The sequence below is a fragment of the Salmo trutta genome, chromosome 5 (genome assembly GCF_901001165.1).
Source record: "Salmo trutta chromosome 5, fSalTru1.1, whole genome shotgun sequence".
In the NCBI taxonomy this organism is placed as follows: Eukaryota; Metazoa; Chordata; class Actinopteri; order Salmoniformes; family Salmonidae; genus Salmo; species Salmo trutta.
The window spans coordinates 42,367,354-42,390,700 of record NC_042961.1 but is presented as its reverse complement, the minus strand read 5'-3'; the positions used below and the strand labels follow the sequence as shown (position 1 = coordinate 42,390,700).

The window sequence follows — 23,347 nt, the reverse complement described above, 5'->3', positions numbered from 1 at the left end:
AAAGTTCATTAACAAACATCTGTATACAAACCTGGACCAGGGTACACCCACCAGTCACACGCACAGGCTCAGTGAAGACACACAGCTACGCAGACACAAACGACAAAATACAGGAGACTAAGCTAAAACATAAAGGACAGTAGACAGAGTCATATCAAAACATGTTTAATTAATCATCACAGCAGGACAGACAGACAAAGATAGGCATATGCATGAGACCAAGTGCCCTCCTTACTACTCCCCATATGACACAAACCGACCCCTCTCCTTCCTGCCCCCCCTTCAGATCCTACTCCACAACACTAACATCACACTGCAGAGTGCTGTGCCACAGTGTGTGTGCTGTAACGTTCTAGTAGCGTTCCTCATCGTTCTCTGGTAGCCTTCTATCCATAGCATCCTTTTGGAGACATTGTAGCAACGTTCAGGTACACTAGTAGTTCTCCGTAGTGCCGATCCTGTATTGTTGTAACATTCTAGATAGCTACAGGTGGAGGTGTTTACCATCAAAATTCTGTGAGCATGACCAAATACGGTCAGATTAGCAGCTGCAGACAGGTTACCGCGGCAGACAGATAGTTAGGCCCTTCCCTCTCAGACACGCTCTGCCAATCACAACACAGCAAGGACAGGTTATAGGGTTAGACTCAGCAAAGACGGGGAGAATCTCATTTGGTTTTGCACAACTCCTGTGTCGTCTCTCGCCTCCTTTTGAAAAAGGTCCAAGGTAACCGAGGAGATGCGTCGAGGAGAGGGAACGTGGATGAAAATGCGCTTGCCACCGCAAGGATACTTTTGAGGTGTCCTAGTTCTATTATCTGCCGCCTCTTCGAGTAGAGTCTGGAAGTTTTTGCGTTGTCTCTGTTTGAAGTAATCAACTCTAGTTTTCCTCTTCTTCTTACCTAGAGACAGGAAGGAAGAGGGAAGGAGGAGGAAGAGAGAGGCAGGAGAAAAGGGAGCGAGAGAGATAAATAAAAAAAGGAGAGAAGGGGGGGAAGTGTATGTAAAGCTCTCCACCAAACAACTCCTCACAGTAGCCCTGGGCAGGTCTAAAAGGTGTTCCTCATACACAAACACACACCAGGTTCGTCGCCTTCGCTAAAGGCAGGTAGGCGGGCGGTAGGACTGGTGGGAGGCAGGGAGGACAGAGGGTCATCCTGGAAGTTGTCCTTCTCTAAAGCATCCAGCTGCCGATTTAACCTCCACTGGTAGTGTTGCATCGTCTAACACACGCCTCTGTCTTGCCTCCGCTACACGGGCTGGGGAGAGAAAGAGGCTTCGAGGGGACTCCTATGGTAGGCACACCTATAGCTCATCTCATGGCAATAGTACTGTAGACTACTTTATCACTGACCTCAACCCAGTCTCTTAGAGCGTTCAGTCAGTCCACTGACACCCCTATCAGATCACAGCAAAATCACACTACTTGAACAGAGCTATAATCAATCATGAGGCATCAAAGCCAAAGGAACTGAATAATATTAAGAAATGCTATAGATGGAAGGAAAATAGTGTGGAAATCTACCAAAAAACAATTAGGCAACAACAAATTAAATCCCTTCTAGACAATTTCCTGGACAAAAAGGTTTCACTGTAATAATGAAGGTGTAAACTTGGCAGTAGAAAACCTAAACAGTATATTTAACTTCTCAGCTTCCCTCAAATTAAAACATTTCAAGCAGACAACCTAAGAAAATTAACAACAATGAGAAATGGTTTGATGAAGAATGCATAAAAATATATAAGAAATTGAGAAACCTATCCAACCAAAAACCCAGAAAACCTGAGCCTATACGCCTTCACTCTGGTGTATCACTAAAACAATACAGAAATACACTACAGAAAAATGAACAGCACGTCAGAAATCAGCTCAATGTAATTGAAGAATTCATAGAGCTGAACCACTCCTGAGAAAATTGGAAAACTCTTAACACAAAGAGTTATCTACGCAAAACAGAGATGTATGGATAAACCACTTCTCCAATCTTTTTGGCTCTATAACAAAGAACAAAAAGCAAGAAAATATACATGATCAAATACAAATCTTAGAACCAACTATTAAAGACTACCAGAACCCTCTGGATTATCCAATTACATTGAATGAACTACAGGACAAATACAAACCCTCCAACCCAAAAAGGCCTGTGGGGTTTATGGTATCCTAAATTAAATGATAAAATCTACAGACCACAAATTCCAATTAGCTATACTTACACTCTTTAACATCCTCAGCTCTGGCATCTTCCCCAATACTTGGAACCAAGGACTGATCACCCCAATCCAAAAAAATGGAGACAAATTTGACCCCAATAACTACCGGGGGATATGCATCAACAGCAACCTTGGGAAAATCCTCTGCATTATCATTAACAGCAGACTCGTACATTTCCTCAGCAAAAACAATGTACTGAGCAAATGTCAAATAGTCTTTTTACCGTACGACAGACCACGTATTCACGCTGCACACCCTAATTGACAAACAAACCAAAACAAAGGCAAAGTCTTCTCATGCTTTGTTTATTTAAAAAAAGCTTGACTCCATTTGGCATGAGGGTCTGCTATACAAATTGATGGAAAGTGATGTTTGGGGAAAAACATACAACTTATAAAATTCAAGTTCCCAAACAAGTGTGTGGTTAAAATTGGCAAAAAACATGTATTTCCACAGGGCCAGGGGGTGAGACAGGGATGCAGCTTAAGCCCCACCCTCTTCAACATATAATCAACAAATTGGTGAGGGCACTAGAACAGTCTGCAGCACCCGGTCTCACCCTACTAGAATCTGAAGTCAAATGTCTACTGTTTGCTGATGATCTGGTGCTTCTGTCTCCAACCAAAGGAGGATCTACAGCAGCATCTAGATCTTCTACACAGATTATGTCAGACTTGGGCCCTGACAGTACTCTGAGATGTCCAAGATATTGAAGAATATCACAAGAGGCCAATGTAGGGTTCTTCTTTTGCAGCTGTAGCCAGTCACCAGCTTGTCTAAATTGTCCACACCTTCTTGTGGCATTGTAATCAATTATGATTTCTGGTTTTTGATGTTCCTAACCACAGATTCTCCCATTCCTATGCAGCATACTCATGAGTAACACATTTTTGCCTTTCTTTGGCACATAGGACACTAGTGACATGTGATGAAGCAGCATCACAGGCAGCCCAGATCTTGATTCCATATTTTGCATGTTTAGACAGTATGTACTGAAGGGGCAGTGGACCATAAATGACATAACCTGCTCATCAACAGTTACGTTGGGTTAAGGGTTGTAAAACGATAAGGCAGTTCACCCACTTGTCCCACTCTGACCTGATCGCAGCTAGCTTGTCTCTCTGCTGCTGAGCTGGTCTGGTGTCTCGGTTATAGAAGCGGATAATCCTGGAAATAATGTGGAAGTTTTCCAGAGACATTGTTGCACAGAAAAGTTCTGCATCCCACAGGGATTCTGTGGATTCTCCACTGGATCTGAAAGCACCAGCAAGGATAAGAATCCCAAAGTATGTATGTAAATGAGTTTGGTCCATCTCCCATCTCTCTCCAAAAACACACCTTCCCTCCAAATTAGTGCAGTCCATTAGTTAAGAATGATTTTCTGGATGGTGTCTGGGATGAACAGTTCAAAAGAAGACTATGTCCTGTACATGAGTATCCGCCATCCGCGTCAGCCCTGGTTGCATCCTTATCACATTGGCAGCCATACGGGGTGGCTTATTCCTTGGGCAAGAAGACCATTCAATTTTATCATTTTTTTTCATCCATATTTCTCCTTCTGCAGGCTGCTGATGAGCTGGTTGTTGACAGGCTGGTCCTGTGGCCTGGCTGAGGGTTAATCTCATCTTCTTCCAACTCACTGTCAGACATGAACCTCATTGGGAAAATTGTTAATCATCCAAAGTGGAAGACGCTCCTTCCACACTAGCTTCTCCCTGTGCAAAAATGATTTCTAAGGCCATCTGAGCAGAGATTATTTTTGCCATACTGACAGATTGTGGTAAGGAGCCACACATGCAAAGATATTTATTTGTTGTGTCCCTCCCCCAATTTTCACCTGGCTGGGGTAGAATGTGGGAATACACTTAATTTTTTACAATGTATATCATAAGAGAACATGAGCTGGCGCACACCCAGAAAGATTTGTTCGTGTGTAGGTGCCGACTAATGGCTAATAAAGAGAGTCGCACACTCCATATATAAACTCCCAGTAATTTATTGGGTATTTACCAACGTTTCGGCAAAACGTAAATACCCAATAAATTACTGGCAGTTTATATGGAGTGTGCGACTCTATTGTGATAGTTCAAAATAATGTATTCCAGCAAGACGTTGTTTCACACACACACTACAAAGGGTAAAGAGTGCAAGAAAAATGAAAATGTGTTATTTTACAAGTTCTTCACAGAAAATGAGCCAAAGCCAATGAGTCTCAGGTTGAAAAAAAACTATTGTATAATTTTTATTTTAGTAAACATTGAAAATGGGCCCCACAGTCCCAAACAAGGGTGAAATGTGAGAGAGACACATTTTCTATAAAATATCTGTAGTTTTATGGATTAAGTAATTTGTCTACATTGGTCTCATGTTTTAAATGCAACAGTAGCCTAAACAAATCCTCCTGGACAGTTACTGGGTGTCCAGGCTTGTTTTATACCTGCTCAAACACACCTAGCTGTTGGAAAAGTACTAAAACGGACCTTCTGTTATCGTGTACTTCCTCTCACTTATTTTGTCTGCTTTAGGCTTTCAATCAGAGATGCTCTATAATGTTCCACGTCAAACGTACTAACTACCGACACATCACCGCCGGTTAGCTAGCAAACTCAAGTGACAAACGAAATTTTACGGTTGTTTAGTCTTACTATTACTTTTCTTGTTTTCGTGACTTGTGAACTTAAGTTAGGTACTGGATATCGTTAAGCTATTATAACCAGAAACAACTACTTCTCACGCGAAGACTTCTTCTCAAAAAACATTTGTTCCCTCCTTAGATTTATAATACTTTGTTCGTACTGGTCCCCCGTGGGAATAGAGCCCTGCCACTGCAAGCACCATGCTCTACCAACTGAGCTTCACGGGAGATTACGTCAAGCCTCTTCATTTACTAACCCGTGCACGCGATACAATTACCAATTGCATCAAATATTTTTATAACTAACCCAAGATAGACCGGGAACAAATTATTCATAGTGGGCAGAACGGGGATGGGAAGAGCCCAGCACAAACTAGGGAGATCCTATTGGCGCGTTCTAGAAAATATTTGCATATTTCCGTTAGGGAACGCCTACTATGTGAAGTGTGCAATAACTAAATTATTGTCGGCACTGCTAAACAACGCTATTTTTAAAACGTTGGCAAAGGGTAAAAGTCTACAAAACTTTGTCCACTCTTTTGATAACAGATTTTAGTTTTGGGAACCGAAAACTGTATAGAGATTAATTGTTTAATCGATAAGAAAATGTGCAGAATGTCGGCCAAAATCCATCTCGTTCCATCTTCTCCTACTGCCGGTCACTGGGCTTCTATATTCCAGATTTTGTAGTGAGTGGAAAAGCCAAACGGATGCTTCACATTTATACATCCGGTGAAATATCTGTCTCATCGTTTTAGCTGTGCTATCGTCCCACTCACTCCCTTTTCCACAAAGTTATTTTAAGTAGCGCATTTCTCTTTGTGGGACATGATCGCCATCTTGTGGTTAGTATGAGCATGGATTTACAATCATATTTCTAGGGGTGAGAAATACATAAAGATGATCATATGATATGATATTGGAAGGGATAAGATAATTTCTTGACCCAAATAATCACACAAATAAATACATAATAATTTAGCGATATTAAAATGTGAAAATTGTATTTCTCAATCTCAAGTGTAACAAATAATTGAATTAAATGTCTACTCATCACAAGATAAAAAAAAGTTTAAGCTTCTTCCACCTGAGCGAGTCTGACCACAAGTCAGAGACCACTATGATGACACACCAAATGTGTTTGATGGATCGCGTGAAAGGAGCAGGAATATGCTTTTGTAGGCTACACTCCAAGCTATGAATTCCAATGGTGCGACTGTTGTCGGCATCCAAAGATGATCCAATTTGAATAAACGCTGTGAATGACAGCAGTGGTGTGTATTGATATCTACATAGTGCATTGATGTGAATCACACTGCTGCTCTCTCATTTAGCTATTTGCGCCTTACGGATTGTGGTTGTTGTTGATGTCTGTTCACAAATCTAAATGTGTGTTTGAACCCAATAATGGTTGAATTCCAGAAGTTTAGGCTGCCTATCAATCATTGTTTTTGAAACCAGTCGACAGACAGTGAAAAATGCGCTCTTGCAACAGCTGCATAGTGCGGATCCAAGCCTGTGGAATAAAAGTGGGGCTTTTATTTCTAATTCATGCTGATAAAAAAATTATAATTCATAGGCCTAATGGACACATGCTCAAACTTACACTCTTTTTGATAGACTTAAAGGGGCAATCTGTAGTTGCTACATCCATTTTTGGATGTATAAATTATATATAACCATTGATTCTTGAAGAATATAAATGCCTCATGAGCTTAGCTGTCTCACACTCCATGAGAACCCAAAATATAAGCCTGTTTTACTCCAATGTTTGTAAACATTGTAAATGTAAACAAACACTGTATAGCCTCAGAACATGGTTAAAACAATACTTTTTATACATTTTATATCAACAAAATCATAAAAAACTGAGTAGGGCTGGCCACTAAGTCCTTAGTTTTGGGGTCATGCTCAGGTAAAACAATTTGGCTAATATATACTTCCATATTTCCAAGTTCTATTCTTCAAGATCAAGGGGTATAACATTTATTGGAATGACTGGAATTCTGATAGATTAAATTTTTTTATGTAAAGATATAATTTAATATTATTATTATATGTAGCATTAAGCGATGGGTTAGAAGAAGCCTACATAACCAACCCATAAAGTAACATTTAACATCCATATATGACCAGCTATGTAAACTTTAACATTGATTTATCCTACAATAGATGTCGTTCAATTGGGTAACATACATTTTTGTCTTCTTCTAAAGCCTCATAAGGGGAAGTAATCTAAAAGTAACAGAATGTAATCAGATTACGTTACTGAGTTTGGGTAATCCAAAAGTTACGTTACTGATTACAATTGCGGACAGGTAACTAGTAACTGTAACGGATTACATTTAGTAAATGGGTAAATACCCAACCCTGCATGTATACCCATATATGTCCAGTTTTTGACGTGGTCAGTTACACAGCTTTTTTGCTGTTCTCATATATGTGCAAATATAGACAGAATGTGTCACACACCCATAATCATTTCACTTGTCATGCATTTCAGACACCTTCTGGAAGTGGGTGGGTCGTACCTGAAAAACAACAAGGGACAAGCAGAACTGTGCATATATGGCCTGATATGCTTCATATGGTTTAACAGCTTTTTTTGCTGACATAATGTAATGCCATGCAAATGTTGACTGAATACGTCACTTACACACCCGTTAAGTCCACCATTTGATATGCATTTGAGTTAGTACAGTAGGGCTTTGTGTAAGAGCACCAGCCCAATCGTTAGTAATGCGATGAATACAACGCTACATCGAAGAGTTTCTATTATATTGACAAGATACTCGAGTGACCGCTCTAACAATGGAAATGCATATCCTCAAAGATGGAACGCATGCGGGAGGAGACGAGATCAGGTGGGAACCTTCTAGCCAATGAGAGGGCAGATACGCGTACAGGCAAACCGCTGATGTACAGTTTATTTTATTGTATTTTTGTTGCCGAAATGTCACGTGCGTCCAATTCTATCAGTGCTTTCGTAACAACCTGAACATTACGAAACGTGTATTCCATTAAATAAGCCTCACGTGGGAAATTAGAAATACATGTTTTTGTTGACCAAATTCGACATTCTCTCATTGACCTCCATTCAAAAAATCCTCTCTACCGTGGTCTTATTTTCGTGGACAGATTTTCAGCGGAGCAAACCTTCTCGCTTCGCCTCTTCCTCTCTGGCTACCTCCAATATATCCTGCCAGGGGCGGAAGTCTGGATTTCTGTTCCAAACAGTAATCATTCCAAAACGGAGTGCGTAGTGTCAGCATCTTTTCGGTCGCCCGCCCGTCATTCGCGGTTACATTCCCTTGTCTTCGTCTACATTTACGAATCTTTTGACATGCTTGCTCAGGTTAAATATTGCATCACAGATACGCAATTTTTAACCAACTGGGTGGGTAATAACTTTGCATCGGGATTGTGCGCTGCGCGTGTTTTATTTTTCTTGAGCTCTAATCATCAATCACCTGGCTGTGTTTAATCATCTACAACAATTATTTCCTGCCATCGCAGTAGGTCGGCTGTGTAGCCGCCTTTCCAACATAGCAAAGGATTAAGTTACTGCTGGTGGCGGATTATTTTATTGGCTTCCTCTTGTCACGGTGTAGCTTCAGCCTTTTTATCTTTTCCAATTAAAAGGTTGTCTGAAATCGAGGTATAGTAATTGAAAAAATATCCTTCTCTTTGTAAAACACCTTTTGCTATTGTATTTACCTTGCATAATCTCTTAGAACCACACATTATCGACCCTCTTCTCGATCATGTAGGCTACTTAACGTTAGGTTATTTGTCGTCTGTGACATTCCTTCCCTAAATTGTATTTTGTGTCCTTATATGGATATTTTCCGACCCATCTTTTAAATTCTTGTTGATGCTGATGATAATAATGTGCCTTGTGCAGATAATCTATTTGGAAACTACACCTGCCACTCCCACAGGCATTCCTACATTCAAATGATTTGGATGCAAGCCAACGTTTCGTCATGTTATTATAATTTACAAACAATTTGTTACTTTAGAATGTAACATGTTAACACCCTTGATTAGATTATACTGTAGCGTCAACTGTAAAGAATGTGGTATCACCCTGCATAGGCCTATAGAATTACTCCGTCCCCCCTTGTGTTTTGACTGCAGGCGGATCATGCCCTCTTGTCCAGTCAGCCTTGACTGTTCTTTTTAGAACTGACTGACTCACAGTATGGGGGAATTTGGCTGATGTTTACTTGCTTCCTTCTCTCCAGTATTAACATTCATTACATGTTACTGATTAACTGAATAAACAAGTTTGTGTTGGTCAGTGCCATATCCTGTACTTTGATCTGATGGGCAAAAAAAAATAAGTTAAGCATGACTCTTGACATTGTAGCCTGCTGGAGGTTGTTCTTAAAAGAACATGGCTCACTTCAGGAACTCATTGGCTTAGTAATGACTTGCAAAACTAGCCCCACCAGAGTTCAAATACTTTTTAACCACCACTTGCATGTGACTATTTCAATATACAAGGAGTATACCAAACATTAGTAACATCTTCCAAATATTGAGTTGCATCTTCCTCAATTCGTCGAGGCATGGACTCTACAAGGTGTCAAGCATTCCACAGGGATCCTAGCCCATGTTGACTCCAATGCTTCCCACATTTATCAAGTTGGCTGGATGTCCTTTGGGTGTTGGACCATTCTTGATACACTTGGGAAAAAACAGGCAGTGTTGCAGTTCTTGACACAATCAAACCGGTGCACTTGGCACCTACTACCATACACTGTTAAAAGGCACATCTTTTGCCTTGGTCACCGAATTGACAAAAGTGATCCGCTTGAACGCTCCCAATTTCTCTCTTCACAGTCATGTCGTTCCGAAGAGGTGTGGTCAGACAGAGCAAGTTCAGGCACGTCTTCGCCCAGGCTTGGAAGGCAGAGCACTGCATCGATGACGTCCGAGTGTCCCGTGTCACATGGGACGGGCCCCTCTGCGCTGTGAACCCCAAATTCACCGCAGTTGTCATCGAATCAGGTGGAGGAGGGGCCTTCCTAGTTCTACCGCTCAATAAGGTTTGTGCTAGCCCACTTAAGCATCCACCCAGGGGTTCCTGGAGAAGTTGGTACACTCAAATTTTGCCCCAAATTTTCCAATCATCCCGCCCGGCCAAAGGAAAGGTGCCATGCATGAGAAATTATTTGAGAAACAGTCGCATGTACTCTGAATGACCTGAAATAATAAATCCCATGTTGGTCTTTCACAGTCAGGCCAACCTAAGCTGTACTGTGCTAGTAGGCTTATAGTAGGCCTACTATTGAAACCGATAAATTATGTTTAAATTAATCAACTAAATCCAGGTTTCAGATTAGATTTTTTTGCTCTCAAAGTCACACTTTTGTAAGATAAAAACAGCAAAATTGTTGGTCCTAAGTCCATAAAAATGCTTAAACCACATTAGGAGACCACTTTTGATGTCTGTGAAAAATCTACAAAATTGATTTTTTGATTGTAGTTACCCTTTAGTTCAAGTGCACAGGCACTTAGCACTGTTGCTTGTTTAGCAGTATTTCTGTAGCACATGCGATTGAGTTTGCAAAACAAATGGCCACTTGATTGATGCAAATAATCATAGAATTCTGCCAGGTAGGCATCAGCTACTTTGTAGCTAGTTAACATTTAATTAAGAAGACTGTTAGGCCCATCATTAGCATCATTATATTTTTCCTGTTCCTTAATTGTTTGAAACCTGGACATTTTACTTCATGTTATGAGCCATGTTTTACTTTGCTTCAAAGGAGCCTATAGCCAAAATCCCATTATAGAAACATGGAGGCACTTTCTCATATGCATTCTCCTGTTCTGTTGGTTTTCTTTCAACTTTCTTTCATTGTGTAGCAGCCAAAGGCGGCATCCTGGTCATATTAGCAACCCATGATAGTTGTTGCATCTTTAGATCTCCTGCTTTCATTTCTAACGGATGTTTCCATCTCTGTCCATGAAATCGCTTGCATGTGCGGAACATGAACTGTGTTTTCCCGCACATTACATTTTGGAACATTCGCGTGTAGGCCTATAGCCCTGTGCACATTGCTGCTCCTAAAATGTGAAGAAATTATAGTTTATAAACATTTTAAGCAAAACATTCTGATTTGTTCCATCAGCCTTATTAATTGATACAGCATATGACTACTACACTACTTTGATACGCACGGTGGGGATTAAGAAGTGAGTATATGCAATGCCCACTAAAAAATAACTGGGTATATGGGCTCCCGAGTGACGCAGCGGTCTAAGGCACTGCATGTCAGTGCAAGAGGCGACACTACAGTCCCTGGTTCGAATCCAGGCTGAATCACGTCTGGCCGTGATTGGGAGTCCCATAGGGCGGCGCACAATTGGCCCAGCCTTGTCCGGGTTTGGTCGGGGTAGGCCGTCATTGTAAATAAGAATTTGTTCTTAACTGACTTGCCTAGTTAAATAAAAAAAATGGCATATACCTACGGATACCCTCCACTACACCACGGCATCAAACCTCTCAGATGGAAGATAAGGATCAATACCCTAAAAGTGCCTACCTATCTTGATATCCTATTCCTTCAATTTTATGACAAATGTAACAGATTAAAGGCCTATTATTATAATAAACAATTTGCATGTTGAAAAGTAACAAAATTGCTTATAACACCATTGATACTCCCAACTGATATTGTTTTCAAATAACAGACCACCAGTTGAAAACCACTGAATTGGGGTTTTGTGCTAATCAGATGATGGTGACCATGCCCACCTGCTTCTTTTCCACAGAGTGGCAGAATTGACCAGGCCACACCCACAGTGTGTGGACACGCAGCTCCAGTGCTGGATGTCCAGTGGTGTCCCCATGACGACAACGTCATCGCCAGTGCCTCGGAGGACTGCACTGTAAAGGTAGGTGGTGATGTGAAGGTAGCTGCCCTCTAAAAAGGAAACATAAACAGTTATAGGGTTGCAAAGGGAGGGTATATTACTGGAAACCTTCGACGTTTACTAGTAAACTACGAGAATATTTGTTTTGGGGAATTGTATAAGGTGAAATCTAGTGGCCTTTTTGGATACTTCAGATTCTCAGGTGTCTTTAATTATCATGAAGAATATGAGGGTTTCACATCCTTTATATATATATATTATTTTACACACTTATTTATTTGACTATGTCTTTGTTGTAAATGTTTTTCCGCCAAACTGGTGGCAGTTGTTAAAAAAAAAAAAAAAAAAAAAAAAATCTTAGTTGCAGAGTTCATTGAAAATAATGCCATTGTTGATTAGGTACTTTTTTCATTAATTAGGCTATTTTCTCTTGAAACATTTGGTCTAGCCACTAGAAACCCATGGACATAAATTACTAAAGTTACCATTGATTATCGATTAATTACCAAATTTACTGAAGATTCTGGTAACTTTGCTAAATTACCGGTAGCTTTGCAACCCTTAGCAGCTCACTATTGTTAATGAGAAAAGGTTCAACCCTTGTCCAGACCTTTGCATTGATTGAGATGGGCTGTAAGATGGCATAAAGCTGGATGAATAGTCATAAGTGTTTAAAAAGAGTAAATAACAGATGCGCTGTTCAATGATGGCCTGATGACTACTATCAAGAGGGCATATCTGTGTTGAAAATGCTGCAGATCAGCAGATGCATGCCAATGGGAGGGAGGGTCATCTGTATGCTCTACCTCTGTAACAAAGCGTTGTTATTGGTTGTGTTGTCTATTAAAGGTGTGGCAAATCCCTGACGGAGGGCTGACTGGACCAATGACAGAGCCCGTGGTGACACTGGAGGGCCATAGTAAACGAGTGGGAATCCTAGCCTGGCACCCGACAGCTTTCAATATCCTCCTAACTGCAGGTAACTTAATCTATCTGCACCTCATTGTCGTACGTCAGATAGAGCGAAATCGTCTGCACTGATGGTTCGTGGCAACACATGGCAGAGGACAATGTCTTCACCTCAAACAGTGTATGTCTGCCTGCCAGTTTGGACTATCCAGGTCACTATTCACAAGCAATGCCTCCTATGTCAGTGAATGTGTGTGCTTTAAGCTGCAAGGAAAGGTTGAATAGACAAATTGATAGTATTGTGACACACGTTGGTCACCACCAGTCATGATAATGTGAGACCGCTTATGCTAGGACTTTGATTTTTATGGTTAATAGGTCCGTAGTCTGAGATAGAGGAAATGTGTTTTTTTTTAGGGGGAAGTGTTGAATGTAGTCACAACTGCAAATAGACATGCTGATAGTGTTGGGACATGGTTGGCCACGAGTCATGGTAGCATGTAGTACTAGTCACCCATGTGTTAAACATTGGACCTCCAGAGAAAGGGAATATGTAGTAGTCAGTCAGGGGAAACAGTGAGAGTTGAAGGACAGCTTTAAACGTACTGGAGAGGTGTTCCATGACAGACCGTTCAATTCCCAATGCATTATGCAAGCCAGGAATTGAGTATCCCTGCGTTGCAATTAACAGCATGTGCTGCACGTTTAAAGGAGAATGTAGTTAAGGTTAATGGGAAACTGACTATCCTTCAAGAGGGCATCGGAAGGTTTCAAAAGTTAAAAGCAATTGATTTGTCTATGTATGTGTCTGTGTTACTTAGAATGGTATGTCTGAATGTTTAGTCTGTGCCAGTAATTGTATGTTTATGTCTGCGTTTTTAGATGTTACCTCTCTCTGTGTCCTTTTGATTATTTGAATGTTTTGCATATACATATTTATTGTGGGAACTCTTTAAAAAAAACATGATTTTACCACTTTTATTGAGATTGACGTTTCGGTAAAATAAGCTTGGTCGCGTGCGTTTTAATCCCTCTTCTGTGAACTTAGTTTTGTCTGTGCTCTGCCAGATTCTGTGTTCACGACTATTTGACTGATGCAACTCTCTCTCATTCTCGCTCTCAGGCTGTGACAACCTGGTGTGCGTGTGGGACGTGGGCACAGGGGAGCTGGTGTACCAGATAGCCGATGCCCACCCAGACCTGATCTACAGCGTGAGCTGGAACCGGGAGGGCAGTGCCATCTGCACTGTGTGCAAGGACAAGGCGCTGCGTGTCATCGACCCGCGACGGGGGACCGTCCTCAAGGTGCTTCCTGTCTAGCCCATGAATGACACGCATGCAAATGAATTGAAATAAGTCAAGTTAATAGTACCAAATACCATAACTTCCCTTATTATTACACACAGGAGACCAAAGCAAATAAGCACCACCTTGTTCACATAATGTCCTTCCTTTGAAAGAAAGTGACCTTTGCCCTGCTAAATTGGCTGCAGCTAATCAGCACTTGTAAATACAGCATATTTGATACAGTGCCTTCAGAAAGTATTCAGACCCCTTGACTTTTTCCACATTTTGTTAGGTTACAGCTTTATTCTAAAATGGATTAAAATGTTTTTTTTTCATCAATCTACACACAATAAATACCCCATATTGACAAAGCAAAAAAAGAAATATCACATTTACATAGGTATTCAGACCCTTTACTCAGTACTTTGTTGAAGCACCTTGGCAGCAATTACAGGCTTGAGTCTTCTTGGGTATGACGCTTCAAGCTTGGCACACCTATATTTGGGGAGTTTCTCCCATTCTTCTCTGCAAATCCTCTCAATATCTGTCAGGTTGGATGGAGAATGTTGCTGCACAGATATTTTCAAGGCGCTTCAGAGATAATAAATTGGGTTCGGGCTCTGGTTCTGGCTGGGCCACTCAAGGACATTCAGAGACTTGTCCCAAAGCTTATGGTTGTTGTCCTGTTGGAAGGTGAACCTTCGCCCCAGTCTGAGGTCCTGAGCGCTCTGGAGCACGTTTTCATCAAGGATCTCTCTGTACTTTGCTACGTTCATCTTTCCCTCGATCCTGACAAGTCTCCCAGTCCCTACCGCTGAAAAACACCCCCACAGCATGATGCTGCCACCACCAGGCTTAACCGTAAGGATGGTGCCAGGTTTCCTCCAGACATGACACTTGACATTCAGGCCAAAGAACTAAATCTTGTTTCATCAGACCAGAGAATCTTGTTTCTCATGGTCTGAGAGTCTTTAGGTGCCTTTTGGGGAAACACCAAGCGGGCTGTCATGTGCCTTTTACTGAGGAGTGGCATCCGGCTGGCCAATCTACCATAAAGGCCTGATTGGTGTAGTGTTGCAGAGATGGTTGTCCTTCTGGAAGGTTCTCCCATCTCCACAGAGGAACTCTTGAGCTCAGTCAGACTGACCATGGGGTTTTTGGTCACCTCCCTGACCAAGGCCCTTCTCTCCCGATTGTTCAGTTTGTCCTGGCGGCCAGCTCTAGGAAGAGTCTTGGTGGTTTCAAACTTCTTCCATTTAAGAATGATGGAGGCCACTGTGTTCTTGGGGACCTGCAATGCTGCAGGCATTTTTTGGTACCCTTTCCCAGATCTGTGCCTCGACACAATCCTGTCTCGGTGCTCTACGGACATTTCCTTCGACCTCATGGCTTGGTTTTTGCTCTGACATGCACTGTCAACTGTGGGGCCTTTATATAGACAGGTGTGTGCCTTTCCAAATCATGTCCAATCAATTGATTTTACCACCGGTGGACTCCAATCAAGTTGTAGAAACATCTCAAGGATGATCAATGGAAACAGGATGCACCTGAGCTCAATTTGGGGTCTCATAACAAAGGGTCTGAATACTTATGTAAATAAGGTATTTGTTTTTAATTTTTTATTAATTAGCAAAAAAATGATAACATGTTTTCGCTTTGTCACTATTGGGTATTGTGTTTAGATTGAAATCCTCAGCAAACATTTTTAAATCCATTTTAGAATAAGGCTGTAACGTAACAATGTGGAGAAAGTCAAGGGGTCTGAATACTTTCCGAAGCCACTGTGTCTACATTAACTACAGTCTACTGGCTGTACATAAGATGACTTATTGACATTGACTCTACCTTCCCTTATAACACCTGTGATGTTGTTGTGTGTGTCAGGTGAAAGAGAAGGTCCATGACGGCACCAGGCCCATGAGGGCCGTGTTCCTCTCCGACGGGAAGATCCTGACCACCGGATTCAGCCGCATGAGCGAGAGGCAGCTAGCCTTGTGGGATACGGTATGGCGGCTAAGTGGATATATGTCATTAACAGGACTTTGCAGAGTCTTATGGGAGTGTATGGGACGTTGACGCCTCAGAAACGATGCTCTGATTGTATGGTAGAGGAGAGTGTTGAGCTAAGGTATCATGACAGTACAGGTCAGGTCAACCTGTTTATTTTCAGTTGACTCAACTCACACCGCACTGAGGGGTTCGCTACACACACTGACCAGATGTTCTAATGATTCTATCTGTGTGTTGCAGAGGGATATGTCTGAGCCAATGGCCGTGCAGGAGATGGACACCAGTAATGGCGTTCTCCTCCCCTACTATGACCCTGACACCAACATGGTCTACCTGTGTGGAAAGGTACAGTACACCTGTTTCCGACCACATTTTCAATAACAAATTCAGCTGGTGTCATATGATCAGATCTCCCCACCGGATGTTTGGTTTAGCCCCGTTTATCTGTTGATCACTCTCAGGGGGACTGTACCATCCGGTACTTTGAGGTGACGGACGAATCGCCCTATGTCCACTTCCTCAGCCTGTACAGCAGTAAAGAGCCCCAGCGAGGAGCAGGCTTTCTCAGCAAGAGGGGCGTGGACGTCAACAAGTGTGAGATTGCCAGGTGAACAGGTTTTTCAGCATGTCTTTCTGATTATTACTTGAATTGTTTCTCAGTGTATTTACAGTGTATTTTGCTCTCTTTTTCACCCCTCATTTCCACCTCATACGTTCCCTCTTTCATGCCCTCCCACTGTAAATCATTTATTTCATTCATTCATTCTTTCTTTCATTCACTGTTTCTTTCTCTTTTTCTCTCTTGCTCTTTCTCTCTCTCTCTCATTGCAGGTTCTACAAACTGCACGAAAGGAAAGTAGAGCCCATTTCTATGACGGTACCACGGAAGGTAAGCTGCCTTGCACACAATTTGAAACAGAAGGCCTTCTTCATTTATGACTATGTTCAAATAGCCATACTAGAACCCCAATTACTAGCATGCCCAGAACATTGCTTTATACTAAGTGGCATGCTAATGTGGATATTGGAACCAGTCAAGCTTGACTGAATTTGACTTAAAACGCTCTCCCTGTGACCCCCTCCCTCTCTTGCCACCTCAGTCAGACCTGTTCCAGGGGGACCTATACCCGGACACGGCCAGCGTGGAGCCCTCCCTTCTGGCCGAGGACTGGATTGCCGGGCAGGATGCGCCGCCCCTGCTGGTCTCTCTGAGCGGTGGCTACGTGGGCGCCCCCTCCAAGAACAGGGACACCCTCCGCAACAAGCCCAAGCTGTCGTCACAGGGCTCCGGGACAGACTCTCCCCCAGTCCCCCAGCAGGCTGCCATGCCCACCGCAACAACCAGGGAGCCGGAGAGCGAGGGGGTGGGGGTGGTGCAGCAGAGGGTCACTCAAGGAGAAGGAGCATCCGATAGGGTGAAAAGAGAGGTGAGAATGGAGTTTGGGTGTAGGTGGGTATAGCAGTAGGCATAGCAGGGGTGTATTCACTAGTGCAAACCGTAGCAAAACTTTTTGTAACCGACAACGTTTTGCAACAAGAGCGAGAGTTTCATATTGGTCAAGTTCAGGTAGTCCCTCCCTGTTTTGGTCTGTTTTCTTCCGTTTTGGTATGAATAAGAGGTTAGAGATGTAGGTATGAGTACGACATAGAAGTGCCAGAAAAGTGTTGAGTAGACTTGTGTAGTGCCTTGTGGATTTAGGATGTTATCATGGACAATACCAGTCAAAAGTTTGGACACACCTACTCATTCAAGGGTTTTTCTTTATTATTACTTTTTTCTACATTGTAGAATAATAGTGAAGACATCAACACTATGAAATAACACATGGCATCATGTAGTAACCAAAAAAGTGTTAAACAAATAAAATAATATTTTATATTCTTCAAACTAGCCACCCTTTGCCTTGATGACAGCTTTGCACACTTTTGGCATTCTCTTAACCAGCTTTATGAGGAATGCTTTTCCAACAGTCTTAAAGGAGTTCCCACATATGCTTAGCACAAGTTGGCTGCTTTTCCTTCACTCTGCGGTCCAACTCATCCCAAACCATCTCAATTGGATTGAGGTCAGGTGATTGTGGAGGCCAGGTCATCTGTTGCAGCACTCCATCACACTCCTTCTTGGTCAAATAGCCCTTACACAGCTTGGAGGTTATGTTGGGTCATTGTCCTGTTGAAAAACAAATAATAGTCCCACTAAGCGCAAACCAGATGGGATGGCATATCGCTGCAGAATGCTGTGGTAGCCATGCTGCTTAAGTGTGCCTTGAATTCTAAATAAATCACTGACAGTGTCACCAGCAAAGCACCATCACACCTCCTCCTCCATGCTTCACGTTAGGAACCACACATGCGGAGATCATCCGTTCACCTACTCTGCGTCTCACAAAGACACAGAGGTTGGAACCAAAAAGCTCAAATTTGGACTCATCAGACCAAAGGACAGATTTCCACCGGTCTAATGTCCATTGCTCGTGTTTCTTGGCCCAAGCAAGTCTCTTCTTCTTATTGGTGTCCTTTAGTAGTGGTTTCTTTGCAGCAATTAGACCATGAAGGCCGGATTCACGCAGTCTCCTCTGAACAGTTGATGTTGAGATGTGTGTTACTTGAACTCTGTGAAGCATTTATTTGGGCTGCAATCTGAGGTGCAGTTAACTCTAATGAACTTATCCTCTGCAGCAGAGGTAACTCTGGGTCTTCCTTTCCTGTGGCGGTCCTCATGAGAGCCAGTTTCATCATAGCACTTGATGGTTTTTGCGACTGCACTTGAAGAAACTTTCAAAGTTCTTGAAATGTTCCGTATTGACTGACCTTCATGTCTTAAAGTAATGGACTGTTGTTTCTCTTTTCTTATTTGAGCTGTTCTTGCCATAATATGGACTTTTTACCAAATAGGGCCATCTTCTGTATACCACACCTACCTGGTCACAACACAACTGATTGTCTCAAACGCATTAGGAAGAAAAGAAATTCCACAAATTAACTTTTAACAAGGCACACGTGTTAATTGAAATGCATTCCAGGTGACTACCTCATGAAGCTGATTTAGAGAATGCCAAGAGTGTGCAAATGGTGGCTACTTTGAAGAATATAAAATATATTTTGATTTAACACTTGTTTTGATTACTACATGATTTCATAGTTTTGATGTCTTTACTATTATTCTACAATGTAGAAAATAGTACAAATAACAAAAAACCCTTGAATGAGTAGGTCTGTCCAAACTTTTGACTGCTACTGTATGTGACTACATTCTTCCTCTTAACCTCCATCTCGCCCTATCCATCCCTCCCTATCCATCCATCCCTCTTCCCCACTCCAGGAGGAAGTGCTGAGCGAGGTGCTAGCGGAGGTGAAGGCCCTACGTTCGGTGGTCTTGGCCCAGGGCCAAAGGATCGAGCTGCTGGAGAGGCAGCTGGCCCGCATCGAGGACGGGGACGTCTGATTGGCCGAGGGGCGTCACCACTACACCCAAAGGGCGTTCTTACTAAAACTCCATAGAGCATAGCCTTACTAGAATCAACAACAGTACCTTAAGCTGTGTGCGTGTGGGAGTGGGAGGATGTAGTGAAGTGTAGCTGAGTTACTAAACTGTGTGAATCACAGAGGGGTCAAGAATAAGGTGAACTATTATAGTGAAGGTGTAAAGAGACCAATTGGATTCTGCGGGTGAATCTCAATTGTATTTCCTCGTGTCCTCCGCTCTCCTCGCCTCCTCAAAACGCGTTGGAGAAGGTCAGAGGTTCCTACCCTCGGACCTTCTCCTCCAATGCATTTTGAGAAGGAGGCGAGAAGAGAAGACACGGGGAAAGAAGGAAACACCATTGAGATGCACCCTGCAACTCTTTAGATGCTGATTCAGTTGGATAGTGGTGATATAGGATGAAGGGGGATAATCTGCATAGGACTTCCATACTGCAGTAAGATATGTTACCGGTTTTTATTAAGGAGCGTTGATGGTGACACTATTTGAAGGTGTATACATTTAAGTATCCAATATTGTGTATCACTACAAAACTTAAGACATGAGGATTCAATTGTAGCCTACTCACGAATCCTTATGCCATACAGTATGACAACTGGCACAAAGGTCTATGTTAATTTGGCACATTTACAAAATGGCACATCTGTCTACATTATTTTGTATAATATGAATACACCCTCAACAAGTGTTATCAAGTAGATAGGCAGATCATTTACAGTTGCTGCGCTCATTGAAGCACTCACATTGTGAATCCGTTAGGGATTGTTTAATCGGGTAGTTAGAGCTGCTAACCGTGATGCATATCAAACGTCATACTCCAGTTTATTATTTGTACTTATACATTTGTACATGTGTGCATCTATACATTATTTTTCCATTCCATCATAGGAATCTCTTACCCTAGATTAGCTGAAGAGATGAAGTCAGACCATTGGTATTATCAATACAGGCGTATATGCTAAAATGGATATATACTGTTTACAGAACTGCACTGGTTAATTGCGATTGGATAAGTTGTATGAAACTGTGCTGTATGGCACCTATATCGACATATAAAGAAAAAACATTGGTCAATATCCAAATAATGTTGATTTTGATATGGGGCTTTTTCTTACAAATGATGTGAAGGACTTGAGTTGGAGGTACCTTAAATGATTGCTATCATGTATGTTGTTAATCTCTTGTGTGATTTGTATTTAAATTGTTTGCGTTCGAAGAGGTAACACTAAATTTGTGCTCTCCAACTTAAGTTGTCTTAGGTGAATGATTTGGTGAAGCCAAAAGCAGACTGACTAGCAACATGCAGTATAATTTGTCACAAGGTGTTGTAAACTCCAATGACAGTTTATAACAGGGAGTTCAAGTAAAGTGTTACCTCAGAAAATGTGTTCTGAGTAGAACAAACTTAATATCATACCATTTAAATCATAGCAGTTCTGTGAGTGTCACGAGGCACAGAACTAAAGAAAGTTGCAATGAAATTTGAGGAGGAGTTTTTTTTTTTACTGTGTGAATGATGTATTCCAAGTCAGTAGAACTAAATAGAATCATTTTAGACCAGTGGTATTCAAACTTTTTTAGCTGGGACCCCATTTTTTTTCTGCAAGTATTTCTCACGACCCTACCCCGAAAACTAATAACAACCTTAAAATCTGTACATTATGATTTTTACATGCACAACCATCCACAATACATTCACCCAATAAAATTGTATTTTTCAAATTATCTTTCTCAAAGTTTGTATTTTGTCCCATACAATAATCTGTAATCTTACCCCCAAAAATGTATCAAATAATGAACACCGATTTGACACCGATTTTTGAATACCACTGTCTTAGACTAATATAGCAGCAGCAGCTGTGGTTTGTATTTGAAGATAGGAAAGATAGGGCAAACAATGCTCAACTGTTAGACGGAACTGAAAAATAATAGTTCACTGTTACATTTAGATTTTTTGCATTTGTAAGCAGTTTATACTGCACCGTTTTGCAGCCTTCGGCTTATCCCAGATCTGCTTTTGGCTGTATTGTCGACAACGACCACAGGAGTTGGCGAGACGGCACAAATGGGTCTGGGACCAGGCTGGTTCACATCAAGCTCATCACATGATTAATTTATTTACTAGATTAATATTTATTTATGCACTGTCATACTACACACGTTTTGTGTGGTTGTGAACTAATAGGCGATGAAAATGACACTCCACTGTGCGACTCTTCCAATAAACAGTCCTTCCTCTTTTGCGGTTGTAGAATGACCACTTATTAACCCTCTCAGGTCACATGACAGGAAGTCTTAGCTGTCATTGAAAAGTGAGTATACAAAACATTAGGGACACCTGCTCTTTCCGTGAATCCTGGTGAACACTATGATCCCTTATTGATGTCACTTCAATCAGTTTAGATGAAGGGGAGAAGACCGATTAAAGAAGGATTTTTCAGACTTGGATTGTGAATGTGTGCAATTCAGAGGGTGAATGGGCAAGACAAAAGATTTTAGTCCCTTTGAATGGGGTATGGTAGTAAGTGCCATGCTCACCGGTTTGACTGTATCAAGAGCTGCAACGCTGCTGGGTTTTTCACTCAACAGTTTCCCGTGTATCAAGAATGGTCCATCACCCAAAGGACATCCAGCCAACTTGAAACAACTGTGGGAAGCATTGGAGTCAACATGAGCCAGCATCCCTGTGGAATGCTTTAGACAGCTTGTAGAGTCCATGCCCTGACGAATTGAGGCTGTTCTGAGGGCAAAAGGGGGTGCAACTCAATATTAGGAAGGTGTCCCTAATGTTTTGTGCACTCAGTGTTTACAACCAGTAGTACAATTATTTAGTTTCATATCAAACACAGATCATGAATGTTTATGATACATTGTGTAACACAGTGGTTATCTTGTGTTATCATACAGGGTAAAGGAAGCATGTTACTAAGGCTGTTCTGATTGGTTCCTCAGAGAAGGGGGCTTCTTTGAAAATAAGAAAATGAGAGTCTTTGGAAAGAACTCAATGAAATTCTGCATTACAAATGGACCATGAAGTGTAGTCCTCCCACAACATTATTGCTGAAATTAAATAAAACTCATTTAAGAGATCATACAGTGCATTTGTTAGTAGGTTTTAAACATACAGAATCTGTATGGTTCCCCAGTAGCTTCTGGTGTTGTGTTTGTACGAGCCAGTAGAGCACATAACAGGATGTGGTTCAAGGCTGAAAGCACATCAGCTCTGTGCATTTCTTTTGAACCTGCCCGTGTTCCATCATTCACTTCCTGCTTCTGGGCTCTGCAGTGTTAGCTGAGTGGTTCTGCACTTCAGCGAACAAACTCAACTCTAACCATGCATTAACTGTTTAATTTTTTTTTTTAAAGATGTCTAAATATTATTTGTGTAAGTCTGGATAGAACCTGGTGCAACTCAAATACATCTCACTTGTTTAGGCTGCATTGTGAGAGTTGGTGTTTATTAGCAGAATCAGTAGGTCCAGTTACATTAATCCACTTTATTTTACATTACAGTCATTTAGCAGACGCTCTTATCCAGAGCAACTTACAGTAGTGAACGCATACATTTCAAATCTTTTCATACTCGTCCTCCATGGGCATTGAACCCACAACCCTGGTGTTGCAAACACCATGCTCTACCAACTGAGCCACACGGGACTGCAATGACTTGCTCACTTTATGCATCTTTGAACTTTGCAGGTACAGTATGTTCATACTGTAGGTGTGTTCCTTTGCAGCTGTTAAATTCCTATGGCTGTACAAATACATTCCATAGCATATTGGAGACATATTAGAAAAGGTTTACTTGAAAAGTAACCAAACCACAACCTTACCCTGTACACCAACTGTCACACCTTCTGTCATACTTGAAAGCACGCTACACCTCCCTTTTCTATATTTGGGTACACATTTGCTAATCTCT

The 23,347-nt window shown here is 41.7% G+C and overlaps 1 protein-coding gene across 2 annotated transcripts; it reads left to right on the top strand.

The window, feature by feature from the left end:
• The first annotated feature begins 8,040 nt into the window (after positions 1 to 8,040).
• LOC115194200 (coronin-1B) lies at positions 8,041 to 21,666 on the top strand. Of its 2 annotated transcripts, none has more exons than XM_029753671.1 (11): positions 8,041 to 8,244; positions 9,696 to 9,901; positions 11,634 to 11,756; positions 12,585 to 12,714; positions 13,768 to 13,949; positions 15,816 to 15,935; positions 16,182 to 16,286; positions 16,403 to 16,548; positions 16,773 to 16,830; positions 17,042 to 17,368; positions 19,264 to 21,666. In XM_029753671.1, exons 2-11 carry the CDS (start codon positions 9,698 to 9,700, stop codon positions 19,384 to 19,386), a joined length of 1,518 nt encoding a protein of 505 aa, XP_029609531.1. In that variant the 5' UTR covers positions 8,041 to 8,244; positions 9,696 to 9,697; the 3' UTR covers positions 19,387 to 21,666. The 2 variants fall into 2 exon arrangements, with proteins under 2 accessions (XP_029609531.1, XP_029609530.1); XM_029753670.1 differs by having other exon boundaries at positions 8,042 to 8,505.
• The last annotated feature ends 1,681 nt before the right edge of the window (positions 21,667 to 23,347 follow it).